An 11,843-nucleotide genomic window follows, 5' to 3' on the forward strand; every position below is an offset into this window, starting at 1 on the left:
GTCATGCTGATATATTAACCAAGGTTGTTCCGGTTAAGAAGTTTGAGGAAGCGGTGGACTTCCTTGGGATGTCCGAACACTGAGGAGCATTCGGCATCGCCTGGCAAAGCACGAGTTTGATTAACCTAAGTAGTGGATCATGTTTGATGTCATCAAAATGGAGTTTGTTGGGATTCATCAGTGGCTACGTTAGAGAATCCATCATCGACTGCGTCAGGATTTGGTGATGAAAATCAAACAAGATTGAGTAACTTAAACCAAGACAAGGACGTCGTGTTAGAAAAATGAAATGTCACTTTTATGGAGATATGGAAGTCGGCAGGATCCTGGAAATATTACTTTTACGGAGTTATGGAAGTTGCAAGTATTTTGGGAATATTTTCTAATAGGTTTATGGAAAGGGGCGAATGCTCTAATCCGACTAGGTTAACCTAATAGACTCCTACTATATAAGAGGAGCTCGTGTGTACTATTTCTCTTGACGTCAAGAAAAGACCTAACTTGGTTTGTGAGCTTTGGTTGCGAGAGAAAGAGAGGTTCCATATTCTTGTACTTGAGATTATAGTGGATTGCCTCTTGCCAGACCCCAGTGGACGTAACCATTCTAGGTGAACCACTGGGTAAACAATTTCTTGTGTCCATCTTCTATCTTTTCCGCATTCTTCTTTCTATCTCTACTATTCTACAAACTCAACTTTTCTACTTACGTCGTCGAGTTCATCAAAGAGTGTATCAGAGAGTTTGTGTGTTTGATTCTGGTTCTTGAATCAAACCATTCTATGTGACACTGGGTAAACAATTTCTTGTGTCCATCTTCTATCTTTTCCGCATTCTTCTTTCTATCTCTACTATTCTACAAACTCAACTTTTCTACTTACGTCGTCGAGTTCATCAAAGAGTGTATCAGAGAGTTTGTGTGTTTGATTCTGGTTCTTGAATCAAACAGTTTCGACTTTGTGGTTCAACTATTCAGTTACCGAATCGAAAAAGGTTTGTATATATAACTAAAAAAAACAATCAGTGTGAGTACTGACTCAAAAAAAGACGTTTTGGTCATCCTATACTGCCAAAAAAAAAACAATCAAAGTTACTTGCGCCATTTGGATTGACATTTCAATACAATTAGTTTACACAACTATGATAGTTAAGCCAAGAACGTTTCTCAGCAAACGTATTACGTATGTATTGAACTTACAAAAGCATATATCACACAATACGTACAAGACGACAGGGACACAAGGAATAAAAAAAAGCCAGAAAAAACAAAATTAAAGGGAAAAAAAAGACAAACCTTCTGAACGAAAGAGAGGTAACCGGGTCCTGGAGAGAGAGATCAAGTTGCCAACGAGGGTAGAGAGAGAGAGAGAGAGCGAGGGTGGGTGGGGCCCAAAGACGGAAATCTAACTTTATATACTATGAACCAATTACAAAACGACACGTGGAAAAGCATCGTCGCGCACTTTACGCTTGGGTGCTCCTCCCTCCGCATTTGATAAGGTTATCGCTCTCCCAGTGGCTGTGGAGTCCACTTGTCATCTGTGCGATCTCTCTTCATGCTTTGCTTATGTCAACACACAAAGCCTTTTTATCCAAACTGGCATGTGCCCACGGCCCCCACCCAAACCCCCAGTGCCCCTTTCTACCAACAAATACGTATTATATTAATCACACATGTTTAAAGTTCGTTAATTAGTCTAATTAATAAACGATTTGTGATTAGGATTTTATATGAGACCTTAAAATTGCTTGAAACATGACACGAGCCACCCGATTGGACTTGTAGACATTTTAACTTAGCCAGTAAAAAATCACATACAAAAAAAAAAAAAAAAAATTGTGTGGTATATATATATTATGACTTGTCATTAAATTCCCAAAGAAAAAGAAAAAAGACAGAGGGAAAAGGAAGAAGAGAAGAAAATTTTGAGTGGGTGAGGAGAGTTTGCGATAAGAGACGTCTTCTACTTTGTCTATAATTACAGTAAGCACTTTTGCAAAACAAAACTAAAACTTCTGGAGAATTTTCGGACACTAACGGGTCAAACCTTTTTACTTGTCGTTTGATTAAATTAATTGTTTGAAAATCTCCTTCTTCCTCCTCATCAGTCTCACCGTGTCTGTTCTTAGATAGAGCGAGCGAAAGGTTAGCTTTTGTTTCCATCTCTCATTTGTTTAAGGTTTCTTTCTCATGCTATCTCACTGTTCTGATACTGTCGTGCTCTTTTTTTTTTTTTTGAGTGTTCATTTCTGTACATTCAGATAACCACGCCGAAACGTAATCTAGTTTTGTCTTTTTGATTTTTTATTTATTATTATCCCGTAATTTCGATTGCAAATTAGATGAACCCGGTTGAGTTTTGTTTGCTTTCTTGTTAGAAGAGATTGAGCTTCTTTCCCGCTTTATATAGAGAATCAGAGAACTTGGTTTCTCACCAACTCGTTTTTGTTTTAATCCATTTGCAGGAAAAGCATTACTGTTTAACCGCAAAGTTGGGATTTTGATTCATCTTATTGAGGAATAAACAGAGTAAACAAAATTCTCTTCCAAGAGGAGGAGAAAAGTTGAGATTTTTCCACCTCTCATCTCAAGAAGCTCGAGTATGTCTTCTGTAGCAGTGTTATGGGTTGCTTCCTCTTCTCCTAATCCAGACCCGATGAACACTTGTGGGTTGGTAAGGGCTGTAGAGTCTTCTAGAGTTCTCTCTCGTTGTCAGAATCAGAGAATGGACAATGGTAGGAGGAAGCAAACAACAAAAACGTGGACCTCTTCTTCTTCTTCCTCTCTAATGAGCTACAGAAGGAATGTTGTGTCTTCGAGCGTAGTAGCAAGTCATGCAGGAGAGATAGCACTCTCATCTGAAGAGAAGGTTTACAACGTTGTGCTTAGACAAGCGGCTTTGGTTAACAAACAGCTCAGGTCTACTTCTCCTGAACTTGATGATGTGAAGAAACCACGGGATATTGTTCTCCCTGGGAGTTTGAGTTTGTTGGGTGAAGCTTATGATCGTTGCGGCGAAGTTTGCGCTGAATATGCTAAAACCTTTTATCTTGGTTAGCATCTCTTTTGTTTCTCTTCTTTAAGCTTTGGTGTGTAATGAAGTATTTTATTCGTTTGTTTTCTGAGTTATTTATGTATTTTGTTGTTGCAGGAACTTTGCTTATGACACCAGAGAGGCGAAAGGCGATTTGGGCTATATACGGTGAGTTACTGCACGAGCCATATAGTTTAACAAACTGTTTTAGAATTGATGCTTACAAAGTAGATTCAAGATGAATCATGTAGACATAGGACTTCTCTAGTTGGTTTGTGTGCTAGCTTAGACAAGTCCATGCCCAGACTTATACTCATGCATCCAAATTTGTATCATTTTAAGATTTAAAACCCATGATAATTGAATTAGCTTAGTTAGTAATATGGGGGTTTAATGGGCCTTTTGGGCCCAGTAGTCTTAACTCTGGAAATTACTCATGCTGAACAATGTAAGCTAATGACCCAAAATGATCTGAGGATTTCAAAAAAGTTGTTTTGTTTTAAGTTTTATTGTTTTAGGTTTGATGATTTGACAATATTTCTCGTGCAGTTTGGTGCAGAAGAACTGATGAGCTGGTAGATGGGCCTAATGCATCACACATAACTCCCATGGCGTTAGATAGATGGGAAGCAAGGCTAGAAGATCTATTCCGTGGCCGTCCATTCGATATGCTTGATGCTGCTCTCGCTGATACCGTTGCTAGATACCCTGTCGATATTCAGGTCAGCCTCATTTCACATGCATCCAAATCTACTGTGAAACTGTTATAAACCTTTGTTCTAAACGTTTATTTGTTTTTTTTTTTGCAGCCATTTAGAGACATGATCGAAGGAATGAGAATGGATTTGAGGAAGTCCAGATACAAGAACTTTGATGATCTCTACCTTTACTGCTACTATGTAGCCGGAACCGTCGGTTTGATGAGCGTTCCGGTTATGGGAATCGATCCCAAGTCCAAAGCAACGACCGAGAGTGTTTACAACGCTGCCTTGGCTCTCGGTATAGCTAATCAGCTTACCAACATACTCAGAGACGTTGGCGAAGAGTGAGTCTTTTTTTTTTCTCACTTGCGTTTACATATACCACCTAAACCGGTTTCTTGATTCACGTCTCATTCTTAAACCGGTTTTGATCTCTCTCAGTGCAAGAAGAGGAAGAGTTTATCTGCCCCAAGATGAGTTAGCTCAAGCTGGTCTCTCAGATGAAGACATATTCGCGGGAAAAGTCACTGATAAATGGAGGAACTTCATGAAAATGCAGCTTAAGCGAGCAAGAATGTTCTTTGACGAAGCTGAGAAAGGCATTACTGAGCTGGACGCTGCTAGCAGATGGCCGGTAAGTCGGCGACTTACCGTTTACATTTTTGTTTTGAACTTGTTTCGTTTTTACCCCAGAACTTTGTTTTAGATCGATTTAACCCTCAAGGCTTGGCTGTTTGATTTTTTTTTTCAGGTATGGGCGTCGCTCCTATTGTACAGGAGAATATTGGACGAGATTGAAGCGAATGATTACAACAACTTTACGAAGAGAGCTTATGTGGGGAAAGCCAAGAAAATTGCAGCTCTGCCATTGGCTTATGCTAAATCAGTACTAAAGACTCCAAGTTCAAGAGGAACAACTTAAGAGGGCTTTTGTGATTAAAGGAAAAGCTTAGGGTCGAATTTATGATGTTAATTAATATATATACATATAAATGGCCAAATAAAATTCTTATTTCTCTATGTAAAAAGTAAAAAAAAATATTTTATTTCTCTTGGCTACTGAAGAAATAGGAATATTTTGGTTGGAGAGCTAGTTTTGTGATATATAAAAAGAAGTTACTGATTTCAAAAAACATTAACAGAGATTCTTGTGACCTGTGCTCAATGCGCATGTTATGAAGACGTATTAACAAAAAAAATTAACAACGGAAACGATATCTATTCATGTTTATTAGGCTGTCTGCTATTAGAAATGTTCTATAATAATAATCCAGCAATTTATGTTTGTATCTAACAAAATGTAAAATAGTAAGTATATTTTTATCATATCAATATAGAAACATTTCGTATATAAGAACACCATCCAGTTGACAAATTAAAATCTTCAAAAGTAGATTGATTTAATTATTGAAACGAACGAAAGTCAGACAAACAGAAGAAACAGAATATATGAAACTTATTTTGTTCGGATCATCATAATTTTGAGCTAAGTCAGAAACCAGCCATCTTCATAAGCTTCTTCCAAGCCGGTCTAGCCGTAACCTCTTCCCACCACCGGTTCATATTCGCCCGATCCTTAACAATCCGGTTTATATCGGTACGCATCAAATACCCCATCGCCGGCATATGCGTCAAATCAGCCATAGTGAATTCATCACCAGCCAAGAACCGGTTGGAGGCAAGCTGGTTGTCGTATATGTCCAAGACCACCCCGAGCTTCACCTTGAGCTCCTCGACCAAAGCGGCGTCACATTCTTCGCCTAACCTCGGCTTGATGACTAGGTTCATCACTAAAGGGTGTACCAAAACGTTGAAGTAACCCACCTCAACATCAGCCCACTGGTCCACGATGGCTCGGTGCTCTAGAGACTTGCCCAAAAGGTTCGTGCCTTGGTCCGAGTACTTGGTCGCGTAGTATCTCGCAATGGCTCGAGATTCTTTGAGCAAACATGCATGCAACATTTCAAACACACATTACATTTTTTTTTTGTCACGTGAAAACACACATTACATAAATGTAGAAAACAAGTCTGTAAAGAAATATTTTATAGATTTTGTTATTAGGATGGTTACCAAAAAGCTTGAAATCTCCATCTTCTATGGCTGGAACTTGACCAAATGGCTACAAGAAACATTAGTTATACCAATGGTGTGTTTCTATTTAGAAGAAAAAAACATGAAACGTTTACCTGACGAAGAAGATGTTCTGGTCTTTTCTGCTCTAGCGTATCAAGATCGATGTGAACAATCTCAAATTCAATTTTTTTCTCAAGAAGACAAAGCAAGACTCTTTGCGGACAAGCTGCCGTAACCTGTCCATATAGTTTCACAACCATTCTATTACCTTGTAATTTTTTTTTGTATTATTAATAGTATAAGAAAAAAAGCAAGGATCAATTTATATGTGTTATTTTAAATTTAGTTGTGTCTATCGATCTTATTTATATATGAGAAGAAGTATGGTAGATGTGTTGGCATTTTATTAGACTAAAACGTTTATAAGAGCTGGTTGTTGTGGCTTGGTTGGGTAAAGCATGTGGTGGTAGTTCCACTAACGGTGGGTATCATTCAAATTTCTCTATAAGCTTTGTAGAGAGTTTCATGTTAAAGTTCTTGTCAAACCGTGTTTGGTCGAGTCGATGGGTAGGTTAAATATAAATATAAAATTTTAATTGTAAATTTTATTTTTATAAACATAAATTTAGTTTTTGAATATAAACATAACTTTTGGTAGTATTAAATAAATTAAATAAATAATATAATTTTTTTTTAATTTGTATATATTATAAATGAAAATGCTCTAGAAAAGTTAAACATTAGGTAAAGAGCATTTGCATCTTCTAAATAATTTTCTAATAATAATGCTTATAAATTTCATATTCCAACTTGATTCTAAAAGATGAGCGGCGAGACTAGGGTTTTGGCGAGAAACGAAACTAGGGCTTTGAATTCGGAGGATCATGATGCAACCATGATGGATGTGGGGGAGAGATCGAGACCGCCAGGAAACCCACCTGATAGGGTGACCACATGGGCAGCGAAGGCGGCGGGTACGACGGCAGGAGGTATGCCGGTTCCAGAGGCTTTGATTGATGATGTGTTTGTGTCGAGAAGGCTCAGAGTAGATTTTACGAATGGAGAAGATGGAGAACCATCGATCACGATTGAGAACGAGGTACTTGAAGCAATGAACGGGATGTGGAAGCAGCGTATGATTGTTAGGGTTTTGGGGAGGAATGTTCCGATCTCTGCCTTGAGTAGGAAGCTAAGGGAATTATGGAGCCCGAAGGGATCGATGTATGTGATGGACCTACTTCGACAGTTCTTCATGGTCCGTTTTGAGAAGGAGGATGAATATCTGGAGGCGTTAACAGGAGGATCATGGAGGGCTTTCGGAAGTTACCTCATGGTGAGAGCCTGGTCACCGGAGTTCGATCCGCTAAGAGATGATATCGTTACAACACCGGTCTGGATCAGATTAACAAATATCCCAGTGAACTTTTATCACCGATCGATCCTTATGGGAATTTCTAAGGGGTTGGGCAGGCCGATCCGTGTGGATCAAACTACATTGAACTTCGAAAGGGCTCGTTTTGCGAGAATTTGTGTGGAGGTGAATCTAGCTAAACCTTTGAAAGGAACGGTGTTGATTAATGGTGAGAGATACTTCGTAGCGTATGAGGGACTATCGGAGATCTGTTCAAAGTGTGGTATCTATGGACACTTGGTACATGGTTGCCCAAAAACGATTGCGGAGCGAGTGGCAGCTTTACCAATACAGAAGGAGAGGTCAGTATCTGTTGAGCTAGCGTCCAAACAAGGACTACCAGAGCAGGAGGAGGGTTTTATTAAGGCAAGGGGATCGAGAAGAGGAGCTCCTCCGTTACTTCGGCCGGTGACTGCCATGACAAGGGAATCACATGAGGAGGTTGATAGAAATGGCCGAGGAACAAAACATATTAAGGAAACGGAGAATCTTGTGTTATCAAACAAGTACGGAAGTCTTGGTACGGATACGAACACGGGGGAACCGAGTGAGGAAGTGATCTCTGGTGAGGGAGATAAGGAGAATCAGGAGGTAAACATTCAGAATGCTAAGGGTAAGGGAACCTTACAAGAGAAGAAATCCTTAGTTTTTGGTAGCAATGGAAGTATTAATTTGAATGGAGGAAATAAAGAGAGAGGGAATGGAAATAAAAAAATAATGGAGGGAGTAAGAGGAACGCCCAAAAAATCGACTAACAGTCCGGTTAGAGGATTGGTTTTTGGGCCGACCAAGGGAGAGACTAACCTGTCGACATCAGGAAAACGACTGAGAGTGGAGAATATGTATGCAGGGAGACCTGGTGGAGTTTTCAGAGATAGTGTGGAGGTCAGGGTTATGCCTAAGCTTCTTCAGCTGCGAGATGAGGGGTTAGAAAATCCGATGGAGATCATTAGAAGTGAGACAGAGAAGAAAATGGTGGAAGAACCGACGACAGTGCAGGTGGAGGAGGTAGTGGGATCCCTAGCATAACAGGGTGCCCCGGGAATTCAATCAGAGATTTTTATAATTATGATCATGAATTGTTTATTCTGGAATTGCTGGGGAGAAAATAAACCTAAATTCAGACGGTCTATTAGGTATATTTTGAAGAAATATTAAGCTGATTTTCTGGCATTGTTCGAAACTCATGCGAGTGGAGATAAAGCAATGAGGATTTGCCACAACCTGGGGTTTGACAACTCTTTTCGTGTAGATGCTATTGGTCAAAGTGGTGGAATTTGGATTTTATGGAGAGATCAAGCGGGAGTGATTACGGTGTTGGAATCATCGGATCAGTTTGTGCATGCGAGGGTGATGATTGGGACTGAGATTATACATATTATTACGGTCTATGCGACTCCTACGGTTAGTCGAAGGAGTGGTCTCTGGGGACAGTTGAAGCGGGTGTTAGAGAATATTGATGAACCGGTTATAGTGGGTGGTGATTTCAACACCATTTTAAGATTGGATGTGCGATCTGGAGGGAATGGTAGACTTTCACCAGACTCTCTGGCATTTGGGGATTGGATTAATGATTTAGCTCTGGTGGATATGGGATTCAGAGGAAATACCTTTACTTGGAGGAGAGGTAAAGATACGCAGCACTTTGTGGCGAAGCGACTTGATAGAATACGCATCACTTTGTGGCGAAGCGACTTGATAGAGTTTTGTGTAGTGCGCAGACTCGCGTGAGATGGCAGGAGGCAGTGCTCACTCATCTTCCTTTTTTAGCTTCAGATCATGCACCAATGTATGTACAAATGGAGCCGGAGCGGAAAGGAGATCCGAAAAGGAGACCGTTTAGATTCAAAGCTGCGTGGCTTAAGCATGATGGTTTCAAGGAGCAACTATCAACATCTTGGAACAGTGAGATGAGTACTCCAGAGGCACTGGTGTCTTTGAAGGAGAAACTTAAGAAATGGAATAAATAGATATTTGGAGATGTGATCAAACGAAAAGAGAAACTGCTCGGGGATATAAAAGAAGTTCAGGAGGAACTGGAGAGAAACCCATCAGATGGTCTGTTGGCAAGGGAGGAGACATTACAAAAAGAGTTTGATGTTGTCCTTGAACAGGAGGAGGTGCTCTGGTACCAAAAATCACGAGAGAAATGGATAGTGCTTGGAGATAGAAACACGACGTACTATCACACGAGTACCATTGTGAGAAGAAAGAGGAATAGAATAGAGATGCTGAAGAGTGAAGATGGCCACTGGATTGACCAGTCAGAACAGTTGGAGCAACTAGCAATGAACTACTATAAGAGACTGTATTCAACTGAGGATATATCTCTCGATACAGAGAAGCTACCCAAGGTTGGTTTTACTGACTTTACACGTGATGAACTGGAGAGCTTAAATAAGCCTTTTTCGGCAGAGGATATGGAGACTTCGGTGAGATCGATGGGGAAATATAAGGCACCAGGGCCAGATAGTTTTCAACCTGTCTTCTACCAAGACTCATGGGATGTGGTGGGGGAATCAGTAATTCGGTGTGGGCTAGGGTTTTTTGAATCCGGAGTTCTTCAGGAGGGCATGAATGATGCAATGGTGGTTCTTATACCAAAGGTTCTCAAACCAAAAAGAATTATGCAGTTTCGGCCTATTAGTCTATGTAATGTCTTGTTCAAGACGATAACAAAGGCAGTGGTGATGAGACTGAAGACACTAATGCCAAAACTAATAGGTCCAGCATAAGCCAGTTTTATCTCGGGAAGACTTAGCACCGATAACATTGTGGTAGTACAGGAAGCAGTTCACTCAATGAGAAGGAAAAAAGGGAAAAAGGCTGGATGTTACTTAAGCTGGATCTTGAGAAAGCTTAAGATCGCATCAGATGGGACTTCTTAGAGGATACTCTTAATGCAGCGAAGTTACCACATATATGGATCAAATGGATAATGGAGTGTGTTATGAATCCAGGTATGAGTCTACTGTGGAATGGGGAGAGAACAGAAGCGTTTACACCTCAACGTGGTCTTAGACAGGGAGATCCCTTGTCCCCATATCTCTTTGTGTTATGTATGGAGAGACTATGCCACCAAATTGACTTCTCTATTGCAAAGAAGGAGTGGAAACCAATCAAGTTATCTAGAGGTGGCCCAGCTTTATCACATATTTGCTTTGCGGATGATCTGATCTTGTTTGCAGAAGCTTCAGTATCACAGATCCGAGTGATACGAAAGGTGCTGGAGAGGTTTTGTGGAGCATCAGGACAAAAAGTTAGCTTGGAGAAATCTCTAATTTTCTTCTCTGAAAATGTTCATCGAGATTTAGCTAATTTGATCAGTGATGAAAGCGGAATCAAAGGCACAAAGGAGTTGGAAAAGTATTTGGGCATGCCGGTTTTGCAGAAGAGAATTAATAAAGAGACTTTTGGGACAGTCATTGAGAGGGTTTCGTCTAAATTGGCTGGTTGGAAGAGGAGATTTTTGAGCTTAGCTGGAAGGATAACTCTCACTAAATCTGTTCTCTCATCAATTCCGGTTCACACGATGAGCTCGCTCGATAGCATTGCCGGTGTCGAATTTGATCCAACTGGATAAAATTGCTAGGTCTTTTATCTGGGGGAGTGGTGAAGGGATCAGAAAACAACATTTGGTGTCTTGGGAGAAAATCTGTAAACCAAAGAGAGAGGGGGGACTGGGCATAAGATCAGCAAAAGAAATGAACATTGCTCTCTTAGCTAAACTCGGCTGGAGATTGTTGAACACACAATATGGATTATGGGTGCAAATCTTGCGTAAGAAGTTTCGTGTAGGTGAGATACATGAATCATCATGGTTGGTGCCTCAGGGGAGCTGGTCGCCGACGTGGAGGAGCTTGGTGTTGGGAATTCGAGCAGTTGTGATTCCAGGAGCTTCCTGGATACTAGGAGATGGTCGCCGAGTACGGTTTTGGAAAGATAATTGGTTGTTGCATGAACCTCTACATGGCTTGAGTATGGTGGATATTCCGGAAGCACTGTTGGAGGCAAAAGCTTGTGATTTATGGCAGAATGGGATAGGTTGGTTAACACAACAAATTGAACCGTACATATCGACGGAGAATCGATTACGTTTAGCTTCGGTGGTGATCGATGATGTCACAGGGGCTAGGGATAGGATGTCGTGGGGAGGAAGTAAGAATGGTCTCTTCTCTGTGAAATCAGCGTATGCACTCTTGACAACAGACGAGACACCGAGACCAAATATGGAGGCTTTCTACAGTCGGGTTTGGCGGGCTATGGTACCAGAAAGAGTTAGAGTTTTTTTATGGTTGGTTGCGCACCAAGTTATCAGGACGAACATGGAGAGGAAGCGGAGACACTTAAGTGACAATGGAATGTGCCAACTGTGCAAGAATGGAGACGAGACAATCCTTCATGTCCTTCGAGATTGCCCTGTTGCAATGGGACTATGGAGAAGACTTGTGAACCTAAGAAAACAACAGCGGTTCTTTAATCAACCACTTTTAGAATGGCTGTATGAGAATCTCACAAACGATACGTCGGCTAATGGAGATCAATGGCCTACAATGTTTGCGTTGACTGTGTGGTGGTGTTGGAAATGGAGGTGTGGGTATGTCTTCGGTGAAACTGGGAAGT

General features: G+C 40.7%; 3 protein-coding genes across 4 annotated transcripts; 2 read left to right on the plus strand and 1 right to left on the minus strand.

Moving 5' to 3' along the window:
• Window positions 1–1,874: 1,874 nt before the first annotated feature.
• Window positions 1,875–4,826, plus strand: LOC106319404 (phytoene synthase, chloroplastic). 2 transcript variants are annotated; one of them, XM_013757722.1, is made up of 7 exons: window positions 1,875–1,981; window positions 2,464–3,051; window positions 3,150–3,200; window positions 3,582–3,754; window positions 3,842–4,077; window positions 4,175–4,367; window positions 4,485–4,826. In XM_013757722.1, exons 2-7 carry the CDS (start codon window positions 2,601–2,603, stop codon window positions 4,653–4,655), a joined length of 1,275 nt encoding a protein of 424 aa, XP_013613176.1. In that variant the 5' UTR covers window positions 1,875–1,981; window positions 2,464–2,600; the 3' UTR covers window positions 4,656–4,826. The 2 variants fall into 2 exon arrangements, with proteins under 2 accessions (XP_013613176.1, XP_013613175.1); XM_013757721.1 differs by having other exon boundaries at window positions 1,888–2,143.
• A 272-nt stretch (window positions 4,827–5,098) lies between these two features.
• LOC106316649 (glutathione S-transferase F12-like) lies at window positions 5,099–6,136 on the minus strand. The gene is made up of 3 exons (XM_013754528.1): window positions 5,923–6,136; window positions 5,807–5,855; window positions 5,099–5,670 (listed from the first exon to the last, which is right to left on the minus strand). The coding sequence occupies exons 1-3, from the start codon at window positions 6,067–6,069 to the stop codon at window positions 5,225–5,227; spliced, it is 642 nt and encodes a 213-aa protein (XP_013609982.1). The 5' UTR covers window positions 6,070–6,136; the 3' UTR covers window positions 5,099–5,224.
• Window positions 6,137–6,632: 496 nt separating this feature from the next.
• On the plus strand, window positions 6,633–8,249 carry LOC106315216. The gene has a single exon (XM_013752965.1). It carries the CDS (start codon window positions 6,633–6,635, stop codon window positions 8,247–8,249), a length of 1,617 nt encoding a protein of 538 aa, XP_013608419.1.
• Window positions 8,250–11,843: the final 3,594 nt, after the last annotated feature.

Source organism: Brassica oleracea, chromosome C9 (assembly GCF_000695525.1).
Source record: "Brassica oleracea var. oleracea cultivar TO1000 chromosome C9, BOL, whole genome shotgun sequence".
Lineage (NCBI taxonomy): Eukaryota > Viridiplantae > Streptophyta > Magnoliopsida > Brassicales > Brassicaceae > Brassica > Brassica oleracea.

Bases quoted from the DNA above. Each gene is read 5' to 3' on its own strand.
- LOC106319404 (XM_013757722.1), top strand. From the start codon at position 2,601: ATGTCTTCTGTAGCAGTGTTATGGGTTGCTTCCTCTTCTCCTAATCCA. The intron at 3,201-3,581 runs GTGAGTTACTGC...TTTCTCGTGCAG, and splicing joins GGCGATTTGGGCTATATACG to TTTGGTGCAGAAGAACTGAT. The intron at 3,755-3,841 runs GTCAGCCTCATT...TTTTTTTTGCAG, and splicing joins GATACCCTGTCGATATTCAG to CCATTTAGAGACATGATCGA.
- LOC106315216 (XM_013752965.1), top strand. From the start codon at position 6,633: ATGAGCGGCGAGACTAGGGTTTTGGCGAGAAACGAAACTAGGGCTTTG.
- LOC106316649 (XM_013754528.1), bottom strand. From the start codon at position 6,069: ATGGTTGTGAAACTATATGGACAGGTTACGGCAGCTTGTCCGCAAAGA. The intron at 5,856-5,922 runs GTAAACGTTTCA...TGTTTCTTGTAG, and splicing joins CAGAACATCTTCTTCGTCAG to CCATTTGGTCAAGTTCCAGC. The intron at 5,671-5,806 runs GTAACCATCCTA...GTTTGCTCAAAG, and splicing joins TGGAGATTTCAAGCTTTTTG to AATCTCGAGCCATTGCGAGA.